Raw genomic sequence first — 26,877 nt, 5'->3', positions numbered from 1 at the left:
CAAGGAAATATGAACCTGCAATCCAAGGTCTCTTTATTCAACACCCTCCAGTACTTTGCAAGTAAGTTTATAAGTCCTGCCCTGATATGCTTTTCCAAAATGCAGCACCTCATGTTTATCTAATTTAAACTCCATCTGCCACTCCATGGCCCATTGGCCCATCTGAACAAGATCCCATTGTACTCTGAAGTAATTTTCTTCGTTGTCCACTACAACTCCAATTTTGGTGTCATCTGCAAACTTAAGTTTTTGATTTTTTTCCAAAATATTAAAATCCTAGCACCACTTAATGTTAGACAGAAAGGCTTTTGTGGCACAGTGGTAGTATTCCTCCTTCTGGGCCAGAGGTCTGGGTTCAAGTCCAACCTGAGTCATAGATGTGTCATAACACATCCGAACAGATTGAATACAAGTATGCACAGAGGAACCTCGATCTTCAGGCATTCGATTATCCAATTTTTGGATTATCCAGATAAGATAGCAAGGTCCCGATGTTTGTGTTATTCAGCATTCGATTATCCGAACAGAATACTCCCCGCCATGTCATTTGGAAAATCAAGGTGCCTCTGTATACGTACTCAGAGATAGGCTGAGTTCTCTTAGGGGAGATCTGCATTGTGGGTGCAGCAGATGCAGGCAGTCATGCAGAAAGTCTGTCCTGGGAGACATTAAATAATAGCACAGCATAGGAGAGAATGAGCTCCATAGTTTCAAGATGCTGCAGCAGAGGTCTTGATGAAGGAGTTGGAAAATAGGAGAGATGCCTAGTATCCATAGGAAGTTAGGAAGCGCTCCAGACATACACTGAAAAGGAAGATCAATTTCAGGATGCAGCACCAGAAGAAATTCATTGACTGCACTGACGTGGGCTCTCTACACTTAAATAATAGTCTGACTTTTACTTTTTCAGAAGCTTATGACCCCAATGTTAAACTCCACTTGCCAAGTTTTTGCCCACCCATCTTCACTTCTTAGCAGATTCCTTATGTCCTCATCACACCATTACCTCCCACACATCCTTTTATTGTCAGCAAATTTACATACATTGCACTAATTTCCCTCCTCCAACGCATTACTCAGCAGCACATATACTAAAATTGGAACAATATAGGGACGATTAGCATGGCACCTGTGCAAGGATGACACATAAATCCGCGAAATGTTCCATATTTTTTAGACCTTCTTATGGCAGAGTGGTAGTGTCTCTACCCCTGGACTAAGAGGCCCAGGTTCAAGTCCTACCTGCTCCAGAGGTATGTAATAACATCTCTGAACAAGTTGATTAGGAAATATGATTTAAAAAACCTTATGAAAAGAAAAGCAGACTTCAGTTGTGTGTGATACCACTTCTGTGCAGAAAAGAATAGCCAGTAAATAATTAAGACACAACAACTGATCCCTGCCTTGCCCTCCACTTCTCTCCCCATGACCCCTTCCCCACAAGATGGATCTATTTTCTGTTGTTGGATCCTTTCAGGAATTAGCCTAGACTAGTGGACTTCTGGACCTAGAAGCCATTGGGTTTTGATTGGCTAGCAGATTCTTGAAGGCCAGATAGACAGTGTCAGGGCTTGTGATTTGCAGAGAGATTCATCCGCATTTAACCATCCGTTCTTAATGAGCTGTTTGGCAAGAGTTTTCTCTGCTTTTGGGGACTATATGTTAGTTGCCACTTAATATGCTCATCCCTACACTTTAACAAAAAAATTGAAACATTTCGATGCCATATAAAGGATCTAGCATTTTGTAATTCAGTTGTTTGAACTGTTCAGTGATTAATTTCATTTATAGTACATTCTTCCAGTATGACTGGCACCTTAACTTAGTATGAATTTATCGTTACAGTTTTCTTGACTTTCTTATCTGCATGTGTAGTCTTTATATTAAAAAACGATGCAAACAAGAAGAGCCATATTCCATAAATAAAATATTCCACAAATTTGTTAGAGTTCTTTGATGAAGTGATCACAAAGGTTGATGAGGGCAGGGTGGTAGATGTAGTCTATATGAATTTCAGTAAGGTCTTTGATAGGGTTCCACATGGTAGGATGCCTCTGGAAGTTTAGATCCCATGGAATCCAGGGGAGCTGGTAAATTGGATACACAATTGACTTGATGATAGGAAGGAGCGGGTAAGAGTGGAAGGATGCATGTCGGACTGGAGGTCTGTGACTAGTGGAGTGCCTCAGGAGTTGGTGCTGTTTGTTATCTGTACCAATGATTTGGATGAGAATGTACAAGACATGATTAGTAAGTTTGCAGATGAAACTAAAATAGGCGGTATCATGGAGAAAAGGAGGGTTATCATAAATTGCAACAGGACCTTGAACAGCTGGGAAAGCGGGCCGAGAAATGGCAAATGGAGTTTAATATAGATAAGAGTGAGGTCTTGCATTTTGGAAAGTCAAATCAAGGTAGGAGTTTCACAGTGAATGGTAGGAGTGGAACAGGCAGACATTTGAGTTCAGGTGCATGGTTCTCTGAAAGTGGAGTCACATGCAGACAGGGCAGTGAAGAAGGCTTTTGGTACACTGGCCTTCATCAGTCAGGGCATTGAGTATAGAAGTTATGTTGCAAATATACATGATGTTGGTGAGGCCGCACTTGGAGTATTGTATTCAGTTTTGGTCACCTTGCTATAGGAAGGATGTTATTAAACAGAGTTAAAAATTACACAACACCAGGTTATAGTCCAACAGGTCAATGTGGAAGTACTATATTTCGGAGTGCTGCTCCTTTGTCAGGTAGCTACTGGGGCCAGATCATAAGACGCAGAATCTATTATAGTGTCATGCAGCTGATATTGAACAAACCTAGATTGTTGTTAAGTCTTTCATCTTTTAGAATGGGTTGCAGGTTTTGATTCATTAATGTGTAAATCCCAGAACTTCTTTCAAGTCACATTCCTGAGATAACTTAAGGTTTTATAAAAAAGGTGGCGCCTCAGCTTAGACAATGCACTAAAAGTATGAGGTTAAAGTCTGTCTGTATTCCAATCTTGAGTCAGACTGGTTCTATTTCCAAAGTACGAATTTATAAAATGTGAGATGGATTGACCCCTGCAGATTGTGTGCGTTTTAAATAAAATAGAATGTATCTGCAAATACAATTCTGCAAATGCAAATTCACCCCATGGACTTACATGTGTGTGTGTGTGTGTGTGCATGCATGTGAGGGAGATAGAGAGAATGTGTGTGGGTGTGTTTGCGTGATTGAGTGAGAGAGAGGGCGCAAGCGTGTGGGTATGTGTGCTGGTATTGTGTGATTTTTAACTTTGTCCACCCCAGTCCAACACTGACACCTCCTCATCATTGTTATTAAACTAGAAAGAGTGCAGAAAAGTTTACAAGGATGTTGCCTGGACTCAATGGTCTGAGTTATAAGGAGAGGTTGGACAAGGTAGAACTTTTTCATTTAGAGCATAGGAGACTGAAGGGGGGGACCTTAGAAAGGTGGAGAAGATGAAAGTCATGGATAAGGTAAATACAGTCAATCTTTTTCCTCATGTTGGAGAATCGAGGACCAGAGGGTTTATGGTTAGAGGGGAAAGAATAAAAGGGAACCTGAGGGGCAACTTTTTTACACAGGGGGTGGTATGTATATGGAATGAGCTGCCAGATGGCTACATTAACAACATTTAAAAGTCATTTGGACAAATACATAGATACGAAGGGATTAGGAGGATATAGGCCAAGTGCAGGAAAATATGGTTAGCGTAGACGGACATTTTGGTCGGCATAGACCAGGCCAAAGGTCCTGTCTCCGTGCTGTAGGACTCTATGACTCTATAATAAGAGTTATATCAGATTAGAAATGTTAATTCCTGGAAGAATCTTACCAGATGAGTGGCAGAATCGGGCATGATGTTTGGTGAGCCCATCTTGACATTGAGTATCTTGTACCCTTTTCTCAAGCGGTATAGGTTATTTTGCTGGGAAGAGGTGATGCTCATTATTGCTTGTTAAATGCCTTGTAATGTGACCCTCTGAGTGAAAACACTGGATAAAGCATCTTGCAGTGAGTTAATGCTCACCCAGCAAGAGGCTAATGAACAGCAGCGAGCAATGTGCCCAATACACCCAATTGGACATTAAAATTGGGATGTATGGGAAAATAGGTGGCAGAGTTTGGTCACAATCACCCATTTAAAGAGCCCCGGCACAGGACTGTGGCAGCTGCAACTGAATCTGTGCTAAAAGTAGAAGGCGGAAAACTAACTTTGAATTCCCTCCTCTTATTGAAGCAGCGTTAGGATGACCGCATGTTTTGAAATGTAAGTGACCACGGTGAATTATTCAAAGATCCTTTACTGAAAAAAAAACATGCTGAAAATCACAGTGGGTCAGACAGCATCCATGGAGAGAGCAGGGTAATGTTTCAAATTTAGATGACTCTTCATCAGAGCTGATGTGAAGTGTGAAGAGGGCAGCATTAATGTTTTGGAGGGGGGAGGTTGGAGGTGGGAGTTGGAGTGCTGGGAGAAAAAAGGATGCTGATAGTGTGGATTAAGTGATTGGGATGTGAGAATGGCAGAACAATGGTGTGTCTAACTGCCAGACTGGAAATAACAGACAGTCCCACTGGAGTGAGTGGTGGCGGACTTGGGGGTGGGGGGGGCAGCATGGTGACAGACAATACAACCAGTAAAGAAAAAAGAAAGAAAGGGAAGGAATGGGAATGAGTTCACAATCTGAAGGTGTTGAACTCAATATTAACATCAGGTTAATGACCAAATGTCATCACATCAGATTTTATGTATGTGTTGGATGGCTGTGGCCCTGAGTTTGGAACAGAAAATTCCACCTCATTCATGTTAAGAAAAACAGTTATGTATCATTATCTCTGCAATTAAGCAAGTGAACATCATTCCTAATTTCCAGCATGGTATACAGAGGAACCTCGATTATCCGAAGGATATGGGCGGGGAGTATTTCGTTCAGTTAATCAAATGCCGCATAACACGGTTAGCCAGGTATCAGGACCTTGCGATCTTGTTTGGATAATCTAAAATTCAAATGCTGGATAATTGAGGTTCCTCTGTATGTTTTAAGGTAAAAAATAAAATGTTTTAACCCACAGGAACACCAACAGCCTATGTATTAATTGGAATGCACACAGTCATTGTCTTTATTAATCAGTCAGGCTATATACTTAGACAGGCAATTAGCAAACTTGTATGTTGTGACTATAAAAATTCAAAGATAAATTATTCACAGCAATGACAATAACATAAATGAAGTGGGGCAGAAAGGCATCAGATGCTTTTAGTCTTTTATCATGGCCTACGTCTGAAATATATTTTCACCACTGAGCCATTATATTATTACTACATTCCAGCATGTTATATGATAAGTATGCAAAATGTATTCTGAACAGTGTCTAATCAATTTAATGTGATTTATAACCTGTTGAAGGTGCTTAAGTATAAATCTGCTAAATTGTCTACACAATTGGCCACACAATCTAAGATTTCTCAGTTCATATAGCTTGCACACTGTGTTCTCCTACTGTTACAGATGGAAAATCATTTCTACTTAAACTCCTGTCACAAGCATATGTTTATGGATTTATAAAAAACCTTTTCAATCTACTGAATTTATTACAGTTGCCATGTTTTCAATATTTCTTTTCTTATTCAATTGACCTATTCACTTGAGAAGATAGAAGTACTTGATTTCAACTCTTTTTTTTTCAACAGATCTGAATGAATTACTTTACAGAAGGGTACAGTGATACCTACCTCTAACTGTAGTGGATTAATTGTAGTATTCGTGTAGCAGTGTAAAGGCCCATTTGTTTTTATCTGCAAAATGTACAGTAGATATTCATCTCGATAGTGACTAGGCCAATCCACTTCCATGACCCCAGCCCTGATTGCACTTGGTCCGCTGTTGTGGAGCTGAACAAAGTAGATAACATTACAAACCTTCCTCTTATGAGCTGTTACTAGGATGTCAATAGCATACATTACAAACAGTCAACATGATAGAACAGTGAAATACTACAAAAGTGTAATATCATAAACAATTCCTAAGTTAATACACACAATAGGAAATTTAAATGGTTGCTGAAAGCTCAAAAATAATATTAATTCATTAGATGACTTAATTGATTGTCAGTAACTGAACACCACTTACACTTTTCACTGACACTTGAACAAGACACCAAGCCCGTTCATGTTAAATTTTCAAAATGTGTTTATTTCTTTAATTACTTTCTCCACCACACGTCAGCTTTTACTGAGTAGGTGAATCGCACTTATATCTCTGCCACTGCATATTCAATCGTCAGGAGGTGCAACAAACAGCTTGGAATGGCTATCTTTCCAATTAACAAATTTAGGAGTTTCTCCTTAACCATTCTCCCTGGTATAGTACTGGTGGTCAGCAATATCTAATTACTTAATTGCGTAAAACATTTTTCCTTTATTCGTTCACAGGCTGTAGGTCAGCATTTGTTGTTCATCCACAGTTGATTTTGGTAAGATGGTGGTAAGCTGCCTTTTTGAGTGGCTACAGTCCATATGCTATCAGTACACAGACAATGCTGTTAGAAAGGGAATTTCAGGATTTTGATGCAGTCACAGTGAGGGAATGGCAATTAGTTTGAAGGCAGGATGCTCAGTGGCTTGGGGAAGAACATGCAGGCAGTGATATTCCCATTTATCTACTTTCCCTTGTCCTCCTAGATTGTTCAAGCCGAGGGTTTGGAAGCTACTACCTAAAAAGGCTTTGTGAGCTGTTGCAGCTCATCTTGTGGATAGTACACACTGCTGCAAATATATGTTGTTGGTGGAAGGAGTGGATGCTTGTGGTTGTGATATCAATCAAATGTTCAACTTTACTACAAGCTTCTTGAGTGTTTTGGAGATACTCAACCTGACAAGTGAAGAGTATTCCATCACACTCCTGACTTGTACTTTGCAAATGGTGAACAAGCATTGAGCAAGTGGAAGTTGAGTTAGTCACTGTAGAATTCCATGCTGTTGACCTGCTCTTGTAGCCACAGTATTTATATGACTGTTCCAGTTTAGTTTCTGGTCAAAGGTAACCCCCAGGGTATTGATAGTGGAGAATTCAAAGGGTTGAGAGCTAGATTCTATCTTATTAGAGATGGTCATAGTCTGGCATTTCTGTGGCATGAATATTACTTGCCACTTTTCAGCCCAAGCTAAACTTTGCTACACTTGTACACGGACTGCTTCAGGATCTGAGCAATCGCAAATGATACTAAGCATTGTGCAATCATCAGTGAATGTTCCCATTTCTCATGATATGATGGAGGGAACATCAATGATGAAGCAGTTGCCTTGGGCCGAGGACACTACCCTGAGGAACTCCTGCAGAGATGTCTTGTGATTTTGCCAGAATATTGTCAGAGCCCACAGCCTTTATGGCATCCAGTAATTTAAGCCATTTCTTGCTAACATGTAGAGTGGCTCAAATTGTTTGAAATCTGGCAACTATGATGCTGGGAACCTCAGGAGAAATCTGAGCTGTATCGTACACTTGGCATTTCTGGCTGAAAGTGCTTGAAAATGCTACAACCTTGTCTTTTGCACTGCTGTTCTGGGCTCCTCTATCACTGAGAGTGGGAATATTTGTGAAGCCTCCTCCTCTAGTGCTCTACTTTATTATCCATGCCACATTCACAACCGGACCCGAATTGTAGCTATTATGCAGCAAACTACATCTTTTTAAAGACAAGATCCTCTTTTCATGAGACTACCAAGTGGTTTTTCTCTCTCACACCAGAACAATCAGCCCAATAGATCCATCCCTGGAAAGAAAATACTAGCAACAAATCTACTATTTGGATCTTCACCACAATTAGCTGTGGCAAGGATCCATCATTTAAAATTAACACCTTACTTCACAATCATTTTTAAAAAGGCACAAAGACACAATGGTAGTCATGTTTTTCTTAATGTTTAAATTGTGCTTTTGTTTTGTCTCCTTGATATTCTTAATGCAGAAACAGGCTCTAAAAAGTCCCAAAACAAGCTAACAGATGTGAGATTTTCTGATATACAATGCCCTTAGAAAGACTTTTGCTATTTTCAAGTAATGAAAGCTAGACTAACCAGATGTCGAAAACACAGTTTCCTCCCATCCATCTTACCATCTTCGGAAAGCAAATCAAACAATATTTTAGAAGGAATAAGGGCTCAGATTTTCCAATCATTTCTTGTTTCAGCAGTGCAGATGGAAGTTGTGCATGGGGACCTGCAGAATCCGATTGTAGAAACTTCAAGGGAATTGCTCTGGAAAGTGAAGATGCCTATGGGCAATTTCCTTGGGCATGAGACCCTCCAAAAGTATCCATTTCAATTGGAGATTTCGGAGGGTTCAGCTGTAGTTCAGTGAATAGTTACTCAGGAAATGTCAAACTATTAAAAATCTAGTCTAACTCTTCAGTAACTATCTGACTTACAACATGCCACATATACCCTCAATTACACATGTCCTAGACCTGTTATAACCCCAACCTTACTGTTGGGATCTGATACATTTCACCACTGGACCTGACACAACCTCTCTAACCCTTGGACCAGACACCCCCTTCCTCACCTCTGGATTTAATACTCAAAGGTGGGAGTTGACACACTCTGCCCAATGGGATCTGACTCCCCTCACCTTCTGCCAGATCTAGCCTCCCGGCCCCGCCTATGCTTCTGCCACTAGACCTGACACCATTCCCTGTACTTCCGAAACCTGCTCCCTAGTGGATGCTCCCCCCTTGCCCCTATTGCCACGGGGTCTCAGCCTCACCCCCATCTATCCTACATCACAAGGAACCTGTTTTATTTAAAATATGGCTCAGCATTCCTGAAGCAGCCCTGATCAGGATCATCTGTCAGAAACGTGGAGCTCTTCCTTTACATTTTAAAGAAAGTATGGAGCGGCATTTTGAGAGTGATTGTCAGTCCTCAGAAAGTTGGTCCAATATGTTCCCTTATTCTTATAACATTTACCAAAACTATATTTAGGTCATCCTTCATCCAAATACCCATTATAATTAGTCATTTAAACAAAAATTCAAGATTGTTATGAATGTTTTATTTTACATTGTCAGAAGGTTTGGCCTTCTAACTTGTATCACAGTGAATTCAACAGCAATAATTTTTCAACTATGGATAGATAGACCAAACTAAAAATAAATTCAAGTTCATGAGAAATCTTTGCAAACAAAGTGACCTTGGAGTGCAGGTTCATAGCTCTTTGAAAGTGGAGTCACAGGTAGATAGTATAGTGAAGAAGTTTGGTATGCTTTCCTTTATTGGTCAAAGTATTGAGTATAGGAGTTGGGAGGTCATGTTGTGGCTGTACAGGAATTGGTTAGGCCACTTTTAGAATATTGTGTGCAAATCTGGTCTCCTTCCTATTGGAGGGATGTTGTGAAACTTAAAAGGGTTCAAAATGATTTACATTTTGCCAGGGTTGGAGGATTTGAGCTATAGGGAGAGGCTGAATAGGCTGGGGTTGTTTTCCCTGGAGCGTCGGAGGCTGAGGGGTGACCTTATAGAGGTTTATAAAATTATGAGGGGCATGGATAGGATAAATAGGCAAGGTCTTTTCCCTAGGGTGGGGGAGTCCAGAACTAGAGGGCATAGGTTTAGGGTGAGAGGGGAAAGATTTAAAAGGGACCTAAGGGGCAACACTTTCACGCAGAGGGTGGTGCATGTATGGAATGAGCTGCCAGAGGAAATGGTGGACGCTGCTACAATTACAACATTTAAAAGGCACCTAGACAGTAATATGAATAGGAAGGGCTAAGAGGGATATGGGCCAAGTGGTGGCAAATGGGATTAGCTGAGGTTAGGATATCTGTTCAGCATAGACAAGTTGGACCGAAGGGTCTGTTTCTGCACTGTACATCTCTGACTCTATTTATTATCAAAGGGGAAATCTAACGGTGGCATTCTTTTTCAGTTGCACAATGATTGCTTCCTAATAATCATTAATTAAAAAAAATCAATATTGAATCTGGAATTAATTATTTAGCATGTGCAACACAAATGTTCATATGGTTCCATTGATTTAAGACCAGAATACTAGTCTGCTGTGACCAAATATTCCACTCCAGGACCTCATCATTTCTCTTTCATCTATCTATCAAAGAATATAAGAAACATGTTATTTAAAAAAAGTAGAACTCACTTCATAAACATGCTGAACCACTGGTCCAATGTGCTCCTCTTTCTTAGGTCTTTCTTTAATCTTCCAGTCAGTGATGGGTAGAAAGATTTGCTCAGGATGAGACACCCTATTACAAGAACACAGTGGCTCAATTGTTGTGGTCAAGCTACAGAAGTCCTAATCTGTTGTGTTCTTTAAAGCAACATGAGGAAAAAAAATGAAAGCATGTGAAACACAAAAGAGAATAAGACATATGAGATGGATACTTCAAACATAAGGGGACAAATACAATGGCAAAGTCAGATGGACTGCAACTGAGGTCCTTTAGAAGAAAGTAGAGACCATCACATGTAAGATTACATGAAGAAAAAGCATTTTTTTCATTAAACGAAAAGCAAATTATAAATGAAAACCGTTAGGAGAATATTAAAACCAGATGGAGACAACATATTTGCCTTCTATATATCTTGCTATCTTCAGAAAGCAAATCAAACACTTTACTCGGAGAAATAATGCTTTCTCTTGTTCTTAAACAGTAACCAAAACTATATTTAGTTCAGTTTTCATCAAATTACCCATGGTCAGTTTAAACAAAGTTTCCAGACTGTTATGAAAGCTTTGTTTCTCTTTCTGGTTTCAATGACGCACCATGAATTATGCACTTTTGATCATTTTAAAACTCCCAGCTAATAAACACTCCGGTTGTGTGTGTGGGTGGAATCCCTGAGGTATGTCTTTCCTGTTGAAGTGATGGCAATGCATTCCTAGCCATTCAGGCCGGCTGTCATGGCATGGTGTGAAGTTCTTTTTCTTTGTTATTTCCTCATCTGTAACTTCAATCTTTCCTCAAACTTAAAGGTGGCCACCAGTTTTGGTGTAGCAATGTTCTTTTCTCACATACATCAAATTCACAGAGAATGACTTTATGAAGCTCATAACGTTGTCACATTACCAACTCTGGAGCAATATGTTTTTGACAATCCACAAATCTCTGTTTTTAAAACATTTGCAGTAACATTATAAAATCCACAAATTCCTATCAGAAAAAATCCTGATAGGAGAAGTGAGATGAGTGTGTGGGAAATACTGAATGAAATGTCAGTTAACATACAGAGTCACTGCAGGCACCAGTGCACATCAGGAACATAAAACAAAAACATATTGCCATATGCTCACTTCCATGGAAGCTAAAGGATAAAAGCCAAATAAGCTAAAGGATGTTCTATTTCAACTGTGCAGCACTCTTGTCAGATAGCATTTTGAGTACTGTTTTTGCCACCAATTGTTCCTCAGAATTTCAGTCTCAAGCTGAATATCAAGCCCATGGGCATGGCAGAGAAAAGCCATAAATTTGAGGCCTGCTGTCTAAGGCTTGAGGTGTGGGGAGAAACTATGCTTTACCTTAGAAAGTCAGTGAGTGAACAACAGAACTGGAATCACTCAGTACAGAATTTCAATGATTATTTATTTATGGAAGAATACATTGAAAATATGGACATCCTAACCCACTAGTCATGTTTTCGGTCTGTTCCTTTTTATATGGACACAGGTGAGTCCACAATTAATACCCAGTATATGCATCCAATTAGATACAGGTCGTTCTGCTATAATACATCTTTCGTTAAAGTGAATTCATTGTAATGCGATTGACAAATTGGGGACACTGTTTCTAAAGTGTAAACTTTTAAAATGTGTGTTGGCTGGAACTCGATTACATTGCCAACACTTTCAGATTTGTTTCTAAAGCATGAGTTTTCTATAATGCAGGGTTGCACAAGAATGCAACCATCGCATTATAGAAGAACTATCTGTATATTAATATATTAACAGATTCCCTAGCCCCTCTTTAAACAAAGACAAGCAATGTGTATCTACCACTAAACTCAGTGGTAGATAAACTCAGACAGCCACATTCTATACAAAGCGTAAAGGTACATCCCTCCTTCAGGATCCCTAACAATTTATTTGCACGTGCAATTCCTTTTGTAAAACAGTCAGACAACTGATGAGCTCAATCCATCCATGCAATTTTGGAGATTTCCATTCTCTCCAATATTGTTTCAAACCAACAAGATCAATTCATAACCTTTTCTCATTTGCAATTTTGCAGAGTTTGTTGTCCAGCAAAGGATGACAATCTATATAACATTAATGATGCAAACAGTATTCACTTGGAAAACAGAGTTCAGCATCACTTGCAACACAAGAGCCAGTATTTCAACAATTATAGCAGTTTTAACAACCTTTTTTATGTCTAACCTTCCCAACCTAAAGGGCAACATTTCTCATTCTCAGCCAACAGAAATATCATGAAACCAACTGCACTGGAATTCCCAGGAGGAAAATGTGGCAGTGAAGCATTGCTAAATAAAAGGCCAGCTTCATATACATGCAAGTACCCACTCCAGGAAATTCATCTTTGGATCTGATACTTCAGAGTCAGGATTATACATCTTCACATTATTGAGCCCTTGACATAATTGCATTCCATTCCTCAGAGCCTTCAATCACAAAACATGAACATTCGAGATATTTCGCTCTGCTGTTCAGGATGTGGGAGATTTTGCAATTAATCCTGGATTTTCGTTCTCAAGGCAGGAATGGTAAATCAGGTCAGTTCCTGATCCCACAATATGACTCTTGCTGGCAGTGATCACCCCCATGCTATTTTTATGGTGGGATAACAAAGATGGGCTGGAATTAGGAATGCCACTTTCTGAATCAGACCCAAACTGGGAATGCCAGGGTACAGATGCCATGAGAGGCCTACCATTGTTCACAAGTACAGTTCAGTAGGTGAGTAATAGGGAACCCTAACTCATATCTTTTGGCAAGATTTGTGACTCCTCAGATGTTGAAACAACCACACATAGCAAGAACTAAACTACGTTCAGATAACATTTGGGATCATAAGTAACATTGATGCCAGACATGTGCCAGGCAATGATCATCTCCAACAAGACAGAATTTGACAATTGCTTTTTGAAAATAGGCAATCGACAATAGGTGCAGGAGTAGGCCATTCTGCCCTTCGAGCCAGCACCACCATTCATTATGATCATGGCTGATCATCCTCAATCCTGTTCCTGCCTTGTCCCCATAACCCTTGATTCCACTATCCTTGAGAGCTTTATCCCACTCTTTCTTGAAAGTATCCAGAGACTTGACCTCCACTGCCCTCTGGAGCAGAGCATTCCACACACCCACCACTCTGGGTGAAGAAGTATCTCCTCAACTCTGTTCTAAATGGCCTACCCCTTATTTTTAAACTGTGTCCTCTGGTTCGGGACTCACCCATCAGCGTAAACATGCTTCCTGCCGCCAGAGTGTCCAATCCTTTAATAATCTTATACATCTCAATCAGATCCCCTCTCAGCCTTCTAACCTCAAGGGTATACAATCCCAGTCGCTCCAATCTTTCAACGCAAGATAGTCCCACCATTCCAGGAATTGACCTCGTGAACCTATGCTGCATTCCCTCAATAGCCAGAATGTCTTTCCTCAAATTTGGAGACCAAAACTGCACACAATATTCCAGGAGCGGTCTCACCAGGGCCCTGTACAGCTGCAGAAGAACCTCTTTGCTTCTATACTCAATTCCTCTTGTTATGAAGGCCAGCATGCTATTAGCTTTCTTCACTGCCTGCTGTACCTGCATGCTTGCTTTTATTGACTGATGTACAAGAACACCTAGATCTCGTTGAACTGCCCCTTTATCTAACTTGACTCCATTTAGGTAGTAATCTGCCTTCCTGTTCTTGCCACCAAAGTGGATAACCACACATTTATCCACATTAAACTGCATCTGCCATGCATCTGTCCACTCACCTAGCCTGTCCAGGTCACCCTGTAATCTCCTAATGTCCTCCTCACATTTCACCCTGCCACCCAGCTTTGTATCATCAGCAAATTTGCTAATATTACTTTTAATACCATCATCTATATCATTAATGTATATTGTACAAAGCTGCGGTCCCTACTACTTTACTACTACTGAATCCCCTGCTATCAATATCTTGGGGGGTTCCATTGGCTGGAAACTGATCTGGACCAACCAAATTCAAGTTAGAGTTTGGGAATTCTGCAGTGAGTAACTCACCTCCCGACTCCTCAAAGCCTGTCCACCATCTGCAAGTCTCACGTCAGCAGTGTGATTGAATACGGTCTATCTGCCTGGATAAATGGCATTCCAACAACAGTCAGGACGTTGGACACCATCCAGGACTAAGCAGGCTGCTTGTTTGGCCCTGCATCTATCATCTTAAACATTCCCTCCCTCAAGCATTGACACACATTGGTAACAGTGTGCACCATTCTGAAAAATGCATGGCAATATTTCACCTTTCCACACCATCTTCCAAACCATCCACCACTTACAAGGACAAGGGCAGCAGGTTCATGGGTGCACCACAATTTGCAAATTCATCTCCAAGCCATGCATCACCTTAATTGGAACAATATCACTGTTCCTTCATTGTTGCATAGTCAAAGTTGTTGAATTCCCTTCCCCATAGCACTGTTGGTATACCAATATGGACAATGGTTAAAGAAGGCAGCTCACTACCATTTCCTGTAGGGAATTTAAGGATAGGCAATAAATTTTGGCCTAGTCAATGATGCTCATTTCCAGGGAATGAATAAAATAACATAATTACATAATGAATGGTGAAGTTATCAGCGGCTTTTGAACTTACTTGTCAAAGGAGTCCTGATTTCAGACTAGGAAACCCAACGTTCACAATCTTTTGATATGCAGTAAACCTTGTCTCCTGACAAAACAGGCTCAACTCTATGGAAATAGTTGGGCGATAGTGGTGGGCACTCTAAAATGACCACAATGCAATAAGCAAGGGCATGATTGCTCCACATGTAGGCTCACTACCCACTCCCTTAATCTGAGGCCATAAAAATCCCACAACATGGAAATACTTGTGTGAATCCTGGGATTTGGTCACGTCCACCATTCATAAATCCCCTGCTAAACAACATGGATGAAAACATGAAAACACATCCTTTAAAATTAATCCATTAGCCTTCAATCCCAAATCACCACATAGAGTCATAGAAATGTACACAATACTAATTTTTGGATTTCCTAGCCAGAGCTCCAGTTTCCCAACATAACTTGCCAGTGACTGGCTAGGGTTCCTCAGGTGAGTACACAGTGCAAAGAGCTTCTTTAGTCACACTGAAGAGCTTCAGCTAGGTTCAGGTGAAAGGCTGCTTCTCAAATCTTTTCCTCGCTATCTCCCTGGATACCTCCCCACCCCCTTGTTTAAATCTTCTAGAGCAGCTTCAGCAAATCTCCCCTTCCAATTCAGGTGCAATCCGTCCTTCTTATACAAATCATAGAACATAGAAGAATACAGCGCAGTACAGGCCCTTTGGCCCTCGATGTTGCGCCGATCCAAGCCCACCTAACCTATACTAACCCACTATCCTCCATATACCTATCCAATGCCCGCTTAAATGCCCATAAAGAGGGAGAGTCCACCACTGCTGCTGGCAGGGCATTCCATGAACTTACGACTCGCTGAGTGAAGAACCTACCCCTAACTTCAGTCCTATATCTACCCCCCCTTAATTTAAAGCTATGCCCCCTTGTAATACCCGACTCCATACGCGGGAAAAGGTTCACACTGTCAACCCTATCTAACCCCCTAATCATCTTGTACACCTCAATCAAGTCACCCCTAAACCTTCTTTTCTCTAATGAAAACAGCCCCAAGTGTCTCAGTCTATCCTCATACGATCTTCCTTCCATACCAGGCAACATCCTGGTAAACCTCCTCTGCACCCGTTCCAGTGCCTCCACATCCTTCCTATAGTATGGCGACCAAAACTGCACACAATATTCCAGATGCGGCCGCACCAGAGTTTTATACAAATCACTTCTAACCCAGAAGACATGCCAATGATTCAAAATGTCAATCCTTTTCCCTTCCACCAGCTCCTCAGCCACACATTCATCTGATCTATCCTCCTATTCCTATACTCACTAACTCGAGCCACCAGGAATAATCCAGACATTATTACCCTGGAAGAACACCTTTTTAAATTCCTGCCGAACTTCCTATATTCACTCCTCAGAATCCTTTTCACTTCCTATGTCATTAGTTCTACAATGACCTCCAGCTGGTCCCTCTCCCCTTTGAGAATATTCTACACCCTCTCAGAGATATCCTTGATCCTGGCTCCAGGGAGGCAGCACACCATTCTGGTATCTCACTGGCGGCAGCAGAAACTTCCGTCTGTGTCTCTCAATAGATAGTCCCCCATTACAATCAATTGCTTGGAACCTGGCATACCCCTCATTACATTAGAGCCAGTCTTGGTACCAGAAACCTGGTTGTCAGTGCTACATTCCCCTGAGTCCATCACCCTCTACATTTTCCAAAACAGCATACTTGTTTGAGATGGGGATAGCCACAGGAGACTTCTGCACTACCTGCCTCCCTCTCCTATCTTTCCTCGAGGTGATCCATCTACCTGGCTGTATCTTTGGTCTTCCCTTCCTGAAACTGCCATCCATCACACTCCCTAGCTCCTGTAAATTCCTCATTGTCTCTAATTGCCTCTCCAATTGATCCATGCGATCTGATAGGTTTCACAACCAAACACAATTCCTGCAGACATTATCATCAGTAATATGGAAACTCTCCCTAATCTCCCACATCGAACAGGAAGAGCGCATCACTACTAAAGGCCAACTTTGCAGTTTAACAATCTAACAGACAGAAAATAGCACAGACGTACTGCTCTAAAAACACTGCTCCAAGCTAGCTTAGTACCTATGTTTTTATATTTTTAAAGTTTAATCAAGAGACAGATCCCAATAGAAAACATATAATCAAAAGGAACCCACTCTGCTCACTACTGTAGATTTACAAAAATAATCTAGCCATTTAGCTACTCCCCCGCTGTGATCTCCCCACATAGGTTTCTTCAAAGATCAGCTATGAATTTTGCTGTTGGTTAATTTTTCTTTAAATGAACTCCGATGTCCAGAGATACTTGAAATCAAACAGCAGAGGGAGTGGTTGTGAAAGTTCACTGCTGGGTCAGACAGCAGTGTCGGTTTCTTTCTGCATATGAATCACTGCCTGTGTCTCCCTTCCTCCTGTTTAAAGTGCAATTGTTTTGACCTTTTTTTCCCTCCAAGTTCCAAAACAATGCAACAGCTTGTAAAACAGTAATTATTCCTCTGAAAATTTGAGGAGATAGGCTCCAACACTGAAAATATCGCAAAAAAGGAGCGACTCTTACAGCCACAATGTTTTCCTGTCCTCATCTTGGATTACCCCTAAACACCTTCTTCACTTTCCTATATATCTGTGACTCCACTTTTAAGGAACTATGAACCTGCACTCCAAGATCTCTTTGCTCAGCAACTCTCCCCAGGACCTTACCATTAAGTGTATATATCCTGCACTGATTTAGTAACTCACCTCCTAACTCCCCAAAGTCTATCCACCATCGACAAGGCACAAATCAAGAGTGTGATGGAATACTCCCCACTTGCCTGGATCAATGCAGCCCCAACAACGCTGAAGAAGCTTGACACCACCCAGGACAAAGTAGCCAACCCTAATTTGCATTATATCCACAAGCATTCACTCCCTTCACCGCCGACACTCAGTAGCAGCTGCGTACACTGTCTACAAGATGTACTGCAGAAATTCAACAATGATCCTCAGACATGACCTTCTAAACCCACAACCACTTCTATCTAGAAGGCCAAGGGCAACAGATTTATGGAAACACCACTCCCTTCAAGATCCCCTCCAAGCCACTCACCATCTTGAAGTGAAAATATATCGCCGTTCCTTCACTGTTGCTGGGTCAAAATCCTGGAATTTCCTTTCTTACTGAATTGTGGGTCAGCCCCAGCACGTGGACTGCAACGGGTCAAGAAGGCAGCTCAGTACCACTTTCTCAAGGGCAACTGAGGACAGGCAATAAATTCTGGCCAGCCAACGACGCCCACATGGCACAAAATGAATAAAGAGAGGAGGCATGAACAACATTACCAATAACACCAGTAACAAGAACTGGACTTATATTTCCTGCAAGCACTCCGGGCCATTTCATAACCTAAGTCTTTTAAAAATAGCTTTTCACTTTATTATGAGCTCTGTGTGAGATATATTTCAATTCTAGATTTGAAACAAAATCAAATAAATAAACGGTGCACACAGCTGATATTGCTCAAACTGGATGGAAGCCAATTATTGGGATGTGATTTTGTTTAGAACAGAGTGGGATGGGATAACCATGGAACTATTTATAACGATTTAGATTTACTGCAATTAGATAAAGGAAAAGGAAGCTGTCAATTAAAGGCCAACCCACCCTGGCATAATCAATCATCAAACTAAAACTGAAACAGCCCTTTTCTTTTCATTGTTGAAGTAAGCTACCCAACATCCTGGACCACTGACATCATAACTCACTGGAAATGAACTTGAACAGAGAGTTACAACTTGAGTTAAACAAAGAAAAATGATTGCAACTAAATACCCTCCACTGTTAACAAGCACTTGAGACTATGTTGCAATATTATCTCTCCTGTCCTGGAACAAGTGGGAAAGGATTGCATAATTAAAGTTAACATAAAATATACTCCAAACTAATGCACAGGTGCAATCCTTGGACTTTTATTTTCGAAAATTTAATATCTTCTGCGGCACAACATTTATGCTTTTACAGCAAACAGCACATGGGGTACGGTCACCCTTTCATTGCTACAGTGATGAATTTGGCAGGGTGTCCACAGACTGCCTCAAAAGGCAGTCAGCTCATTGTGACATGTATTCAGGGACACCACCTCAGGATAAGGAGTTGATCATTTAGGCCTGAGCTGAGGAGACATTTCTTCACTCTAACAGTTGGGATTCCTCGGAGCTCTCCACCTCGGACAGTTTCGGATCATAAGCAAACGGAACCAGGAATAGACCATTCAGCTCTTTGAGCTTATCTCACCATTTTCAATCACAGCTTATCATTTCCCAACGTCAATTTTCCACATTAGTTCCCGTATCTCTTGATGCCATTAGTATCCAGACACCTACTGATATCTACTGAAAACTACTAAACCTACTGAACATGCTCAATGATTGAGTTTCCACAGACCTATGTAGTAGAGAATTCCAAAGATCGACCATCCTCTGCATGAAGAAATTCCTCTTCATCTCAGTCTTGAATGGCTTATCCCCTATTCCAAGATTATATTCCCTGGTTCTATATTCACCAGCTTGAAGAAACAAACTATCTATATTCAAGCTGACATGCCCTGTTCACATTTTGTAAGCTTCAATCTCGTATTCTTTACAATGCTAGAGAATGCAAACCCAGTTTCCTCAGTCTTCCTATTGGGTGATTATTTAAGGCTGAGAGGCAGATTTTTGGTACTGAGGGAATCAAGGAAAATGGGAAGCTGGTGGGAAAATGTAATTGAGGTAGACGATCAGCCATGAAGGTACTGAATAGTCCAGCAACTTCGTTGGGCATCTGTTTTACTCCTATTTCCTATGTTTTATTTTTTTAAATCAGACACTAACAGTGCCTTTAGGGCCCTGATTTAAAGTTAACACTGGTCAACTGCTTTCACAGGGCTTGGAAAACTCAGACATAATACAAAGACAGGAACAGCTAGTTCAAGCACAAACATACCTTTTGTTGCCTTGCTATATAAGGAGCCAGAAGAGGCAAAAGTATTACCCCCAGCCCCTCAACTAAATCACAGTCAGCCAACACCTCCAACCCAACAAATCCATGATTCCAGGCCTTATGCACAATAATTTCTCTTTCCTTCACAGCTAGTGGCCCATCCCACTGAAGCTCTCTGTCCCAAAGACTAGTACCCACCCACCCACGTCAACCACTTCGATGCTGGAATCTTGCTGTAATGGGTCAGCCCACTGCCATTGACTTTCCCACCTAGTAGCTAACCAACCAACCAAGCAAGAAATGATAATGAGATCCTGCAGTTTGATTGAGCAGAACATCTGTAGTCCTGAGATTTCCAGGATCTTCCTCATTCCCACCCTCAAATTTGCTTCCCCTCTAAATACTGGCACAAGAACACTTCCCAAAAGAAACAGTGGTCAAGCAAAGATCAGTCTACAAAGGAAACAGTTGAATGTTATTACTTTGTTGTGATAAAAGGAAGGTTAAGCCAAAAGTTATAGTGTTGTATTACATAAACAAACGGAGTTCAGCTACATAATCACTGCTTTATTATATTTGAGCATATTTTCTTCATCTGGTTTCCACATCTGTGAGTTTTTGCAACCATTAATAACATTGCTGATATTTACAGCTGCTTAAATGTGGCAATAATGAGAATGTTAATTCTGAAATTAAAATCAATTGATCAATACTACTGTAAAATATAAAAACATATATTTGTGTCTAGTCAGATTTAATGGATTTCAGTGCTGTGTTAAACTTCCTACATTTGTTATTCAAGAAAAATTCATCCTATTGAAGTCTTTTTTTCTGGAGAACTAACACTTTACAAATGTAAGTATTGAGTACAATAGTAGGGAAGTCATGCTGAAGCTGTATTAACCTCAGAATAAAGTGAAGAACTGCAGATGCTGGAAATCTGAAACAAAAATAGCAGATCTGTGGAGAGAGAAACAAAGTTAATACTTTGAGTCTGGTGATCCTTCTTCAGCTTTCTCTCCAAAGATATTGGTAGGCCTGCTTAGTTTCTCCAGCAATTTTTGGTTTTGTTTCTGTATTAAGCTTCTCAAGTCACAATTAGAGTACTGCGTAGAATTTACTGACTCCCTGGAGGTTGTTTGGAGGTCAGGCAGCATATGCTCAGGTGAAGAAATATGAGGTGAAGGTCACCATCCTATTGCCCTCTGACTGACCTTGGAATGAGAAGTTTTTAGAATGGCCTTGCCCATAGGCCAAAAGAGGACCTTAAGTGCCATTTAAGAGAGACAATGCAATAATATAGTATGATTCATATTCTCAGGGTATCTTAAATCATAATCAATAAGTTATTTCTTAATTATTGCTATTAAATAGTTAAATGAGCAGCTTTTTTTTGTTCCATGAAAGAGTGCTCTAGAACCCTATTTTTGCCTTTTTGCATTTTGGTCCGAACTTCCAAAGTAGGATTTATGTTGTTCTTCCCCAGTTAATGATCATCTTATGTGAAGTTTAACCATGGGTGGAATCTCCTCCTTCCGAGATAGTGCAGGGAGGGCAATATAATCAGGCAGGTGACATTGAGGAGATAGCTTCTGCCTTCTTGCTACCACAAGAATTGGCCTTCCCACCCAAGCACCTTATCAATGGTCTTCTGGAAGTTCATCTCTACCCTATCCACTGTGTTGTCCCTGTGCAGAGCTTCTGTTACTTCCTTAAATAATTCAAACAAAATAAGGCTAGTTAATTCAACAGATGCCAAAGTTAATATTTCCTCAAAATGTTGAACTATCTAGTAATGGAAATAGTAGCATACTTATAGAAATGGAAATGCTACTATTTTCATCACATTCTCCATTATTAAATATTTTCACACTATGTTAACTTTTGGCAACAGTATAAAATGGTGACATTGGACAGCCTGCAGTTACATCATTCTGCCAAACTTGCTTTGCATTGCTTAAGTATGCATGCGCTGCGAGAACAAATGTCCTTTATTCAGTTTCCAAATAGGTGAGGAGAGAAAACATATACTTACCCCCGAACATAGACCTGAGCAACTGCACTGACATTGATCTGCACTTGGACCAAGTTGCTGCTTGAATTATCCTTATTTGAACTGAAATATAAGGCAGAAAATAAAACTCATTCAACAAGGGAAAATCTATCTTTGAACAGCAGAAATCAGAATTTGGGCAAACATTAAAAAACATATGTTGCAGGAATTTTAGCTTGTATGAAAGTTTTGTTGCTAATAAAACACACAAAAAGTAAAACCTCAGAGAGTTAATTGTCAGTTGATTAAGTGTTTATCATCGAATAAATATTTATAAAAGAATGCTTTAAGCACCAAAGTAACATTACAAGTCATTAATATTTATTGAGGTGGAGGAAGAAAAACAATGACTCGAGTTCAACTTAACTCCCCTATATCCTTAAAAGGAACTTCAGACCATATTTCATGGCAGATGACCGAGTTATTTTTATTGTTCAGAATATTTACGTTGCTAAGTCATTATATTTCAGCAACTATAAATATGAAGGTTGAAACAGGTTGAAGTCACAAATTTCCTCCAATCTTGACATTTTGAATCAGTTCATTTTTCAACCTTACTTCCAACAGAATATGAAAAGCTGAAGCTACAAAATGAACAAATCCTATTTATCATTTGTGCAGCATAATCATTTAATCTCTGGTTTCAAAAGTTTTTTTTAAAATGAGCCACAAGTTATCAGCACCACAATTAAAAATAAAGGCAGTTCAATTAAAATATTCAAAATCAGATATGCAGGTTTCAAAGAAAGTTAGCCTTAGTATACAATCAGTGAGGAGAATGAAAATTAAGAGGAAGAACCTTATAGGGGCAAAAACAATAGGGTCCATAGTGAAATTTGTAGTAGAAAGAAGTCTAGGAAGGCCTATCTTGATGTTAGGTTTAATTTGTTGCATCTTTTCTGCATTTGCAGAATGTCAAGGTGAGTTTCTCACAAGACAACAATAAATTGCCAATTAAGGTAGATTATTACTTGCAAAACACTTTGTTAATGGCACAACCATGACTTAATATTCAGATTCCTACTTACTAAATGTGTGAAAGTGATTGGAGATTGAGAATTCTCGAATGGAAGTCAGTGATCCTTGGTCAGGTCAAGGGAGATAGCTTTTGCTCAGTAGGTGGTTGCACAGTCAGTTAAGGACAGCTTCTGATATCAGTCCAGTCAGAACGCTACTCAGGTAGGTCAAAGTCAGAATATGATCTACATTAGGAGTGAGAAGTGAATGTTGGACAGCCCAGCACCGGTCTTGACTCTTTTTGTCCTACTAGGGGCTACTTTCCTCCTGGTGTGAGAGGTAGCTATTCAGGGAGATGGATGTGGGTGGCTTGGCTGTTAGTTTTGGTGCAGATGGGGAGATGTCCTGACTGAGTGGGTAGGCAGTGTAGAGGGCAGGCAGGGTGACTGGTGTTGAGGGTTTCGGTGGGTGACAGTGAGTGAAAGAAAATGTTATGGCAACAGTGAGAGTGGGAGGGCATGAGCCTTGCTGATAAGCGACAAAGTGAGTGTGAAGTAACTGAGAGAAGATATTGGCACTTATGCCAGAGGAATGGAAAAGATCATTGATCATCTTCCTACATTGTTGGCATTTCTTCAGATGCTGACAATATACTGACTCAGCTGGCAATCTCTGACTAAGTTGGCATGGTCTGATATTGTGGCCTCCCATGCTGTTCTTGGAGAAGGACAACATGCTTGTGTGCCAACTTGACTAGCAGGAGTTTAAGTCCATGCCTGCAGAGTGGGCCACCAAATTCCCCCTGTCTGTCATGTCCAGGGCAAGAGTCAAAAACTGTGATTGGCAGCTCCGGACTCTCAGTGCTTTTCCAGGTGCACAACAGTCTTTTGATGCTGATCAATTCTGGGATATCCCACCAGTAACACAGTGTCCTAGGAACAGTATATGGTAAAAAGTGGATAGATTCAGATGAGAAGGAACCATAGGTATGGGATTAGTAGTTATTGAGGTGAGGAGAAAATGAGGACTGCAGATACTGGAGATTGGAGTCAAAAAGTGTGGTGCTGGAAAAGCACAGCCAGTCAGGCAGCACCTGAGGAACAGGAGAGTGGATGTTTCGAGGATAAGCCCTTCATCAGGAATGTGGCAGAGGGGTGGTTGGCCCAAGGGGGCTGAGAGATAAATGGGAAGGGGGTTGGTGCTGGAGGGAAGGTGGCTGGGAATGCGATAGGTGGACGAAGATGGGGTGTGATGATGATAGGTCAGAGTGGTGGGTGAAGTGAATAGGTGGGAAGGAAGATTGTCAGGTAGGGCGGTGAAATGTGTATATCGTTCAGAAATTTGGAGGCAGTGTGGAAATTTTGTGCAGCAAGTTGGGGTGTTTTTTGCTTGCTTTTTTGGCTCATAGTTTGAAAGGTTTTTGAAGCACAGGGTCAGGGGGCCCAGAACAAAAGAATGGCATCACAGGTAAACCCTAAGTTCATTAATTGGTGATAACTAATAATTTGATTATTGTAATGTGGAGGTTCTGGTATTGGATTGGGGTGGACAAAGTTAAAAATCACATAACAGCAGGTTATAGTCCAACAGGTTTATTTGGAAGTACTCGCTTTCGGAGCGCTGCTCCTTTGTCAGGTAGCCAGTCAACTAGCTACCTGATGAAGGAGTAGTGCTCTGAAAGCTTGTCCTTTCATATAAATCTGTTGGACTATAACCTGCTGTTGTGTGATTTTTAACTGATTATGATGTGTTGCTTTCAGATTGAAGGCCAGTAGGGGAAATATTTATAGGCTACAAATGATGTGGGCCAGGCGATGTGTTGTAACTGCATGAGGTGGGAGCTGATGGACCCCATTCTTGTTCATAGTGACCACATCTGTAGCAAGTGTTGGTTGCTTGTGGAACCCTGGCTCAGGGTTGATTAGCTACAGCCTGAGCTTTGAACACTGCGGCACCCCAAGGATGGGGACATAGAACAGAGAATATATAATGTTACAATGCAGTACAGGCCCTTCGGCCGTCGATGTCGCGGCGACCTGTGAAACCAACCTGAAGCCCATCTAACCAACACTATTCCATTATCATCCATATGTTTATCCAATGACCATTCAAATGCCCTTAAAGTTGGCTGTTACAGGCAGGGTGTTCCACGCCCTTACTATTCTCCGAGTAAAGAACCTACCTCTGACATCTGTCTGATATCTATCACCCCTCAATTTAAAGTTATGTCCCCTTGTGCTAGCCATTATCATCTGAGGAAAAAGGCTCTCACTGTCCACCCTCTAATTTTCTGATCATCTTGTATGTCTTTATTAAGTCACCTCTCAAATTCTTCTCTCCAACAAAAACAGTCTCAAGTCCGTCAGCCTTTCCTCATAAGGGCTTCCCTCCATACCAGGCAACATCCTGGTAAATCTCCTGGGAACCCTTTCCAATGCTTCCTGTACTATTGCAGGTAAGGCATTCCATACCCTTACTTTTTCCACAAGCTTCCTATAATACAGTGGCCAGAACTGTATGCAACGGCCAGAACTGTACGCAATACCCCAAGTGCAGCAGCACCAGAGTTTTTTACAGCTGCAGCATGTCCTCATGGCTTCGAAACTCAATCCCTTTACCAATAAAAGCTAATACACCTTAGGCCTTAACAACCCCTATCAACCTGGGTGGCAACTTTCAGGGATCTATGTACATGGACACTGAGATCTCTCTGCTTATCTACACTACCAAGAATCATACCATTAGCCCAGTACTCTCTGTTCCTGGTACTCCTTCCAAAGTGAATCACCTCACAATTTTCCACATTAAACTCCATTTGCCACCACTCAGCCCAGCTCTGCAGCTTATCTATGTCTCTCTGTAACCTGCAAAATCCTTTGGCACCGTCCACAATTCCACCGACCTTATTATCATCTGCAAATTTACTAACCCATCCTTCTATGCCCTCATCCAGGTCATTTATAAAAATGACAAACAGCAGACAAAAAAAACAGATCCCTGCGGTCCACCACTAGTAACTTAACTCAAGGAAAAACATTTCGCATTAACCACTACCCGCTGTCTTCTTTCAGCTAGCTAATTTCTGAACCAAACCACTAAATCACCCTCAATCCCTTACCTCTGTATTTTCTGCTATAGCCTACCATGGGGAACCTTATCAAATGCCTTATGAAATCTGTATACAGCATATCAACCACTTTACCCTCATCCATCTGTTTGGCGACCATCTCAAATAACTCAATAAGGCTTGTGAGGCACAGCCTACCCTACAACAATCCATGTTGACTATCCCAATCAAATTATTCCTTTCTAGATGATTGTAAATCCTATCTCTTATAATCATTCCCAATTGGATCTAATCTAATCTAAAAACTTTACCCACAACCAAAGTAAGGCTCACTGGTCTATAATTACCAGGGTTGTCTTTACTCCCCTTCTTGAACAAGGGAACAACATTTGTTATCCTCCATTCTTCTGACACTATTCCTGTAGACAATGATGACATAAAGGTCAAAGCCAAAGGCTGTGCTATCTCCTCCCAGGCTTCCCACAGAATCCTAGGATAAATCCCATCTGGTCCAGGGGACTTATCTATTTTCACACTCTCTAGAATTGCTAACACCTCCTCCTTATGAACCTCAATCCTGTCTAGTCTAATAACCTGTATTTCAGTATTCTCCTCGACAACATTGTCCTTTCTCCTGGATGTTGTGTTTCAGCGGGCAGTCACACCCCTGAGATTAATTACCTTGAAATTGGTCAGTACTCAGGGACAGGAGGGTGTGACAATGAGCAAGGCAGGTTGAGAAATTGAGGAGTGAAGGAGCCTCAACTCTTGAACTTGTCTATCAAGTTTGAGATTCTTGCACCTTGTGTGGATGAGAGTGAGGACTATAGGAAGGATGAGAAAACTGGCCATAGTTCCATGGTATATACACCATGGAGTCACTCAAGGTGTGGAGAAAAGAAAAATGTAGTAGTAATCAGAGATGGTATAGTCAGCGAATAGACACTGTTCTGTGACCAGGATCAAATGTCCCAAATGGTGTAAAAGCAAAT

General features: G+C 40.9%; 1 protein-coding gene and 1 non-coding gene across 3 annotated transcripts in view; one reads left to right on the top strand and one right to left on the bottom strand.

The window, feature by feature from the left end:
* The window catches only part of itga8 (integrin, alpha 8), a 207,634-nt gene that overhangs the window by 45,872 nt on the left and 134,885 nt on the right, over nt 1–26,877 (bottom strand). For both annotated transcript variants that reach the window (XM_043690323.1, XM_043690322.1), the window contains exons 23-25: nt 21,844–21,924; nt 10,161–10,266; nt 5,741–5,899 (exon numbers count right to left, since the gene is read on the bottom strand). In XM_043690323.1, coding sequence (XP_043546258.1) covers nt 5,741–5,899; nt 10,161–10,266; nt 21,844–21,924 — 346 coding nt within the window. The remainder of the gene's footprint in view (nt 1–5,740; nt 5,900–10,160; nt 10,267–21,843; nt 21,925–26,877) is intronic.
* Nucleotides 1,070–1,174, top strand: LOC122550391. Its single transcript, XR_006311839.1, has one exon. It is a non-coding gene; the product is annotated as a U6 spliceosomal RNA (small nuclear RNA).

The sequence above is a fragment of the Chiloscyllium plagiosum genome, chromosome 5 (assembly GCF_004010195.1).
Source record: "Chiloscyllium plagiosum isolate BGI_BamShark_2017 chromosome 5, ASM401019v2, whole genome shotgun sequence".
NCBI lineage: Eukaryota > Metazoa > Chordata > Chondrichthyes > Orectolobiformes > Hemiscylliidae > Chiloscyllium > Chiloscyllium plagiosum.
This window is presented reverse-complemented; position numbering and strand designations above follow the sequence as displayed.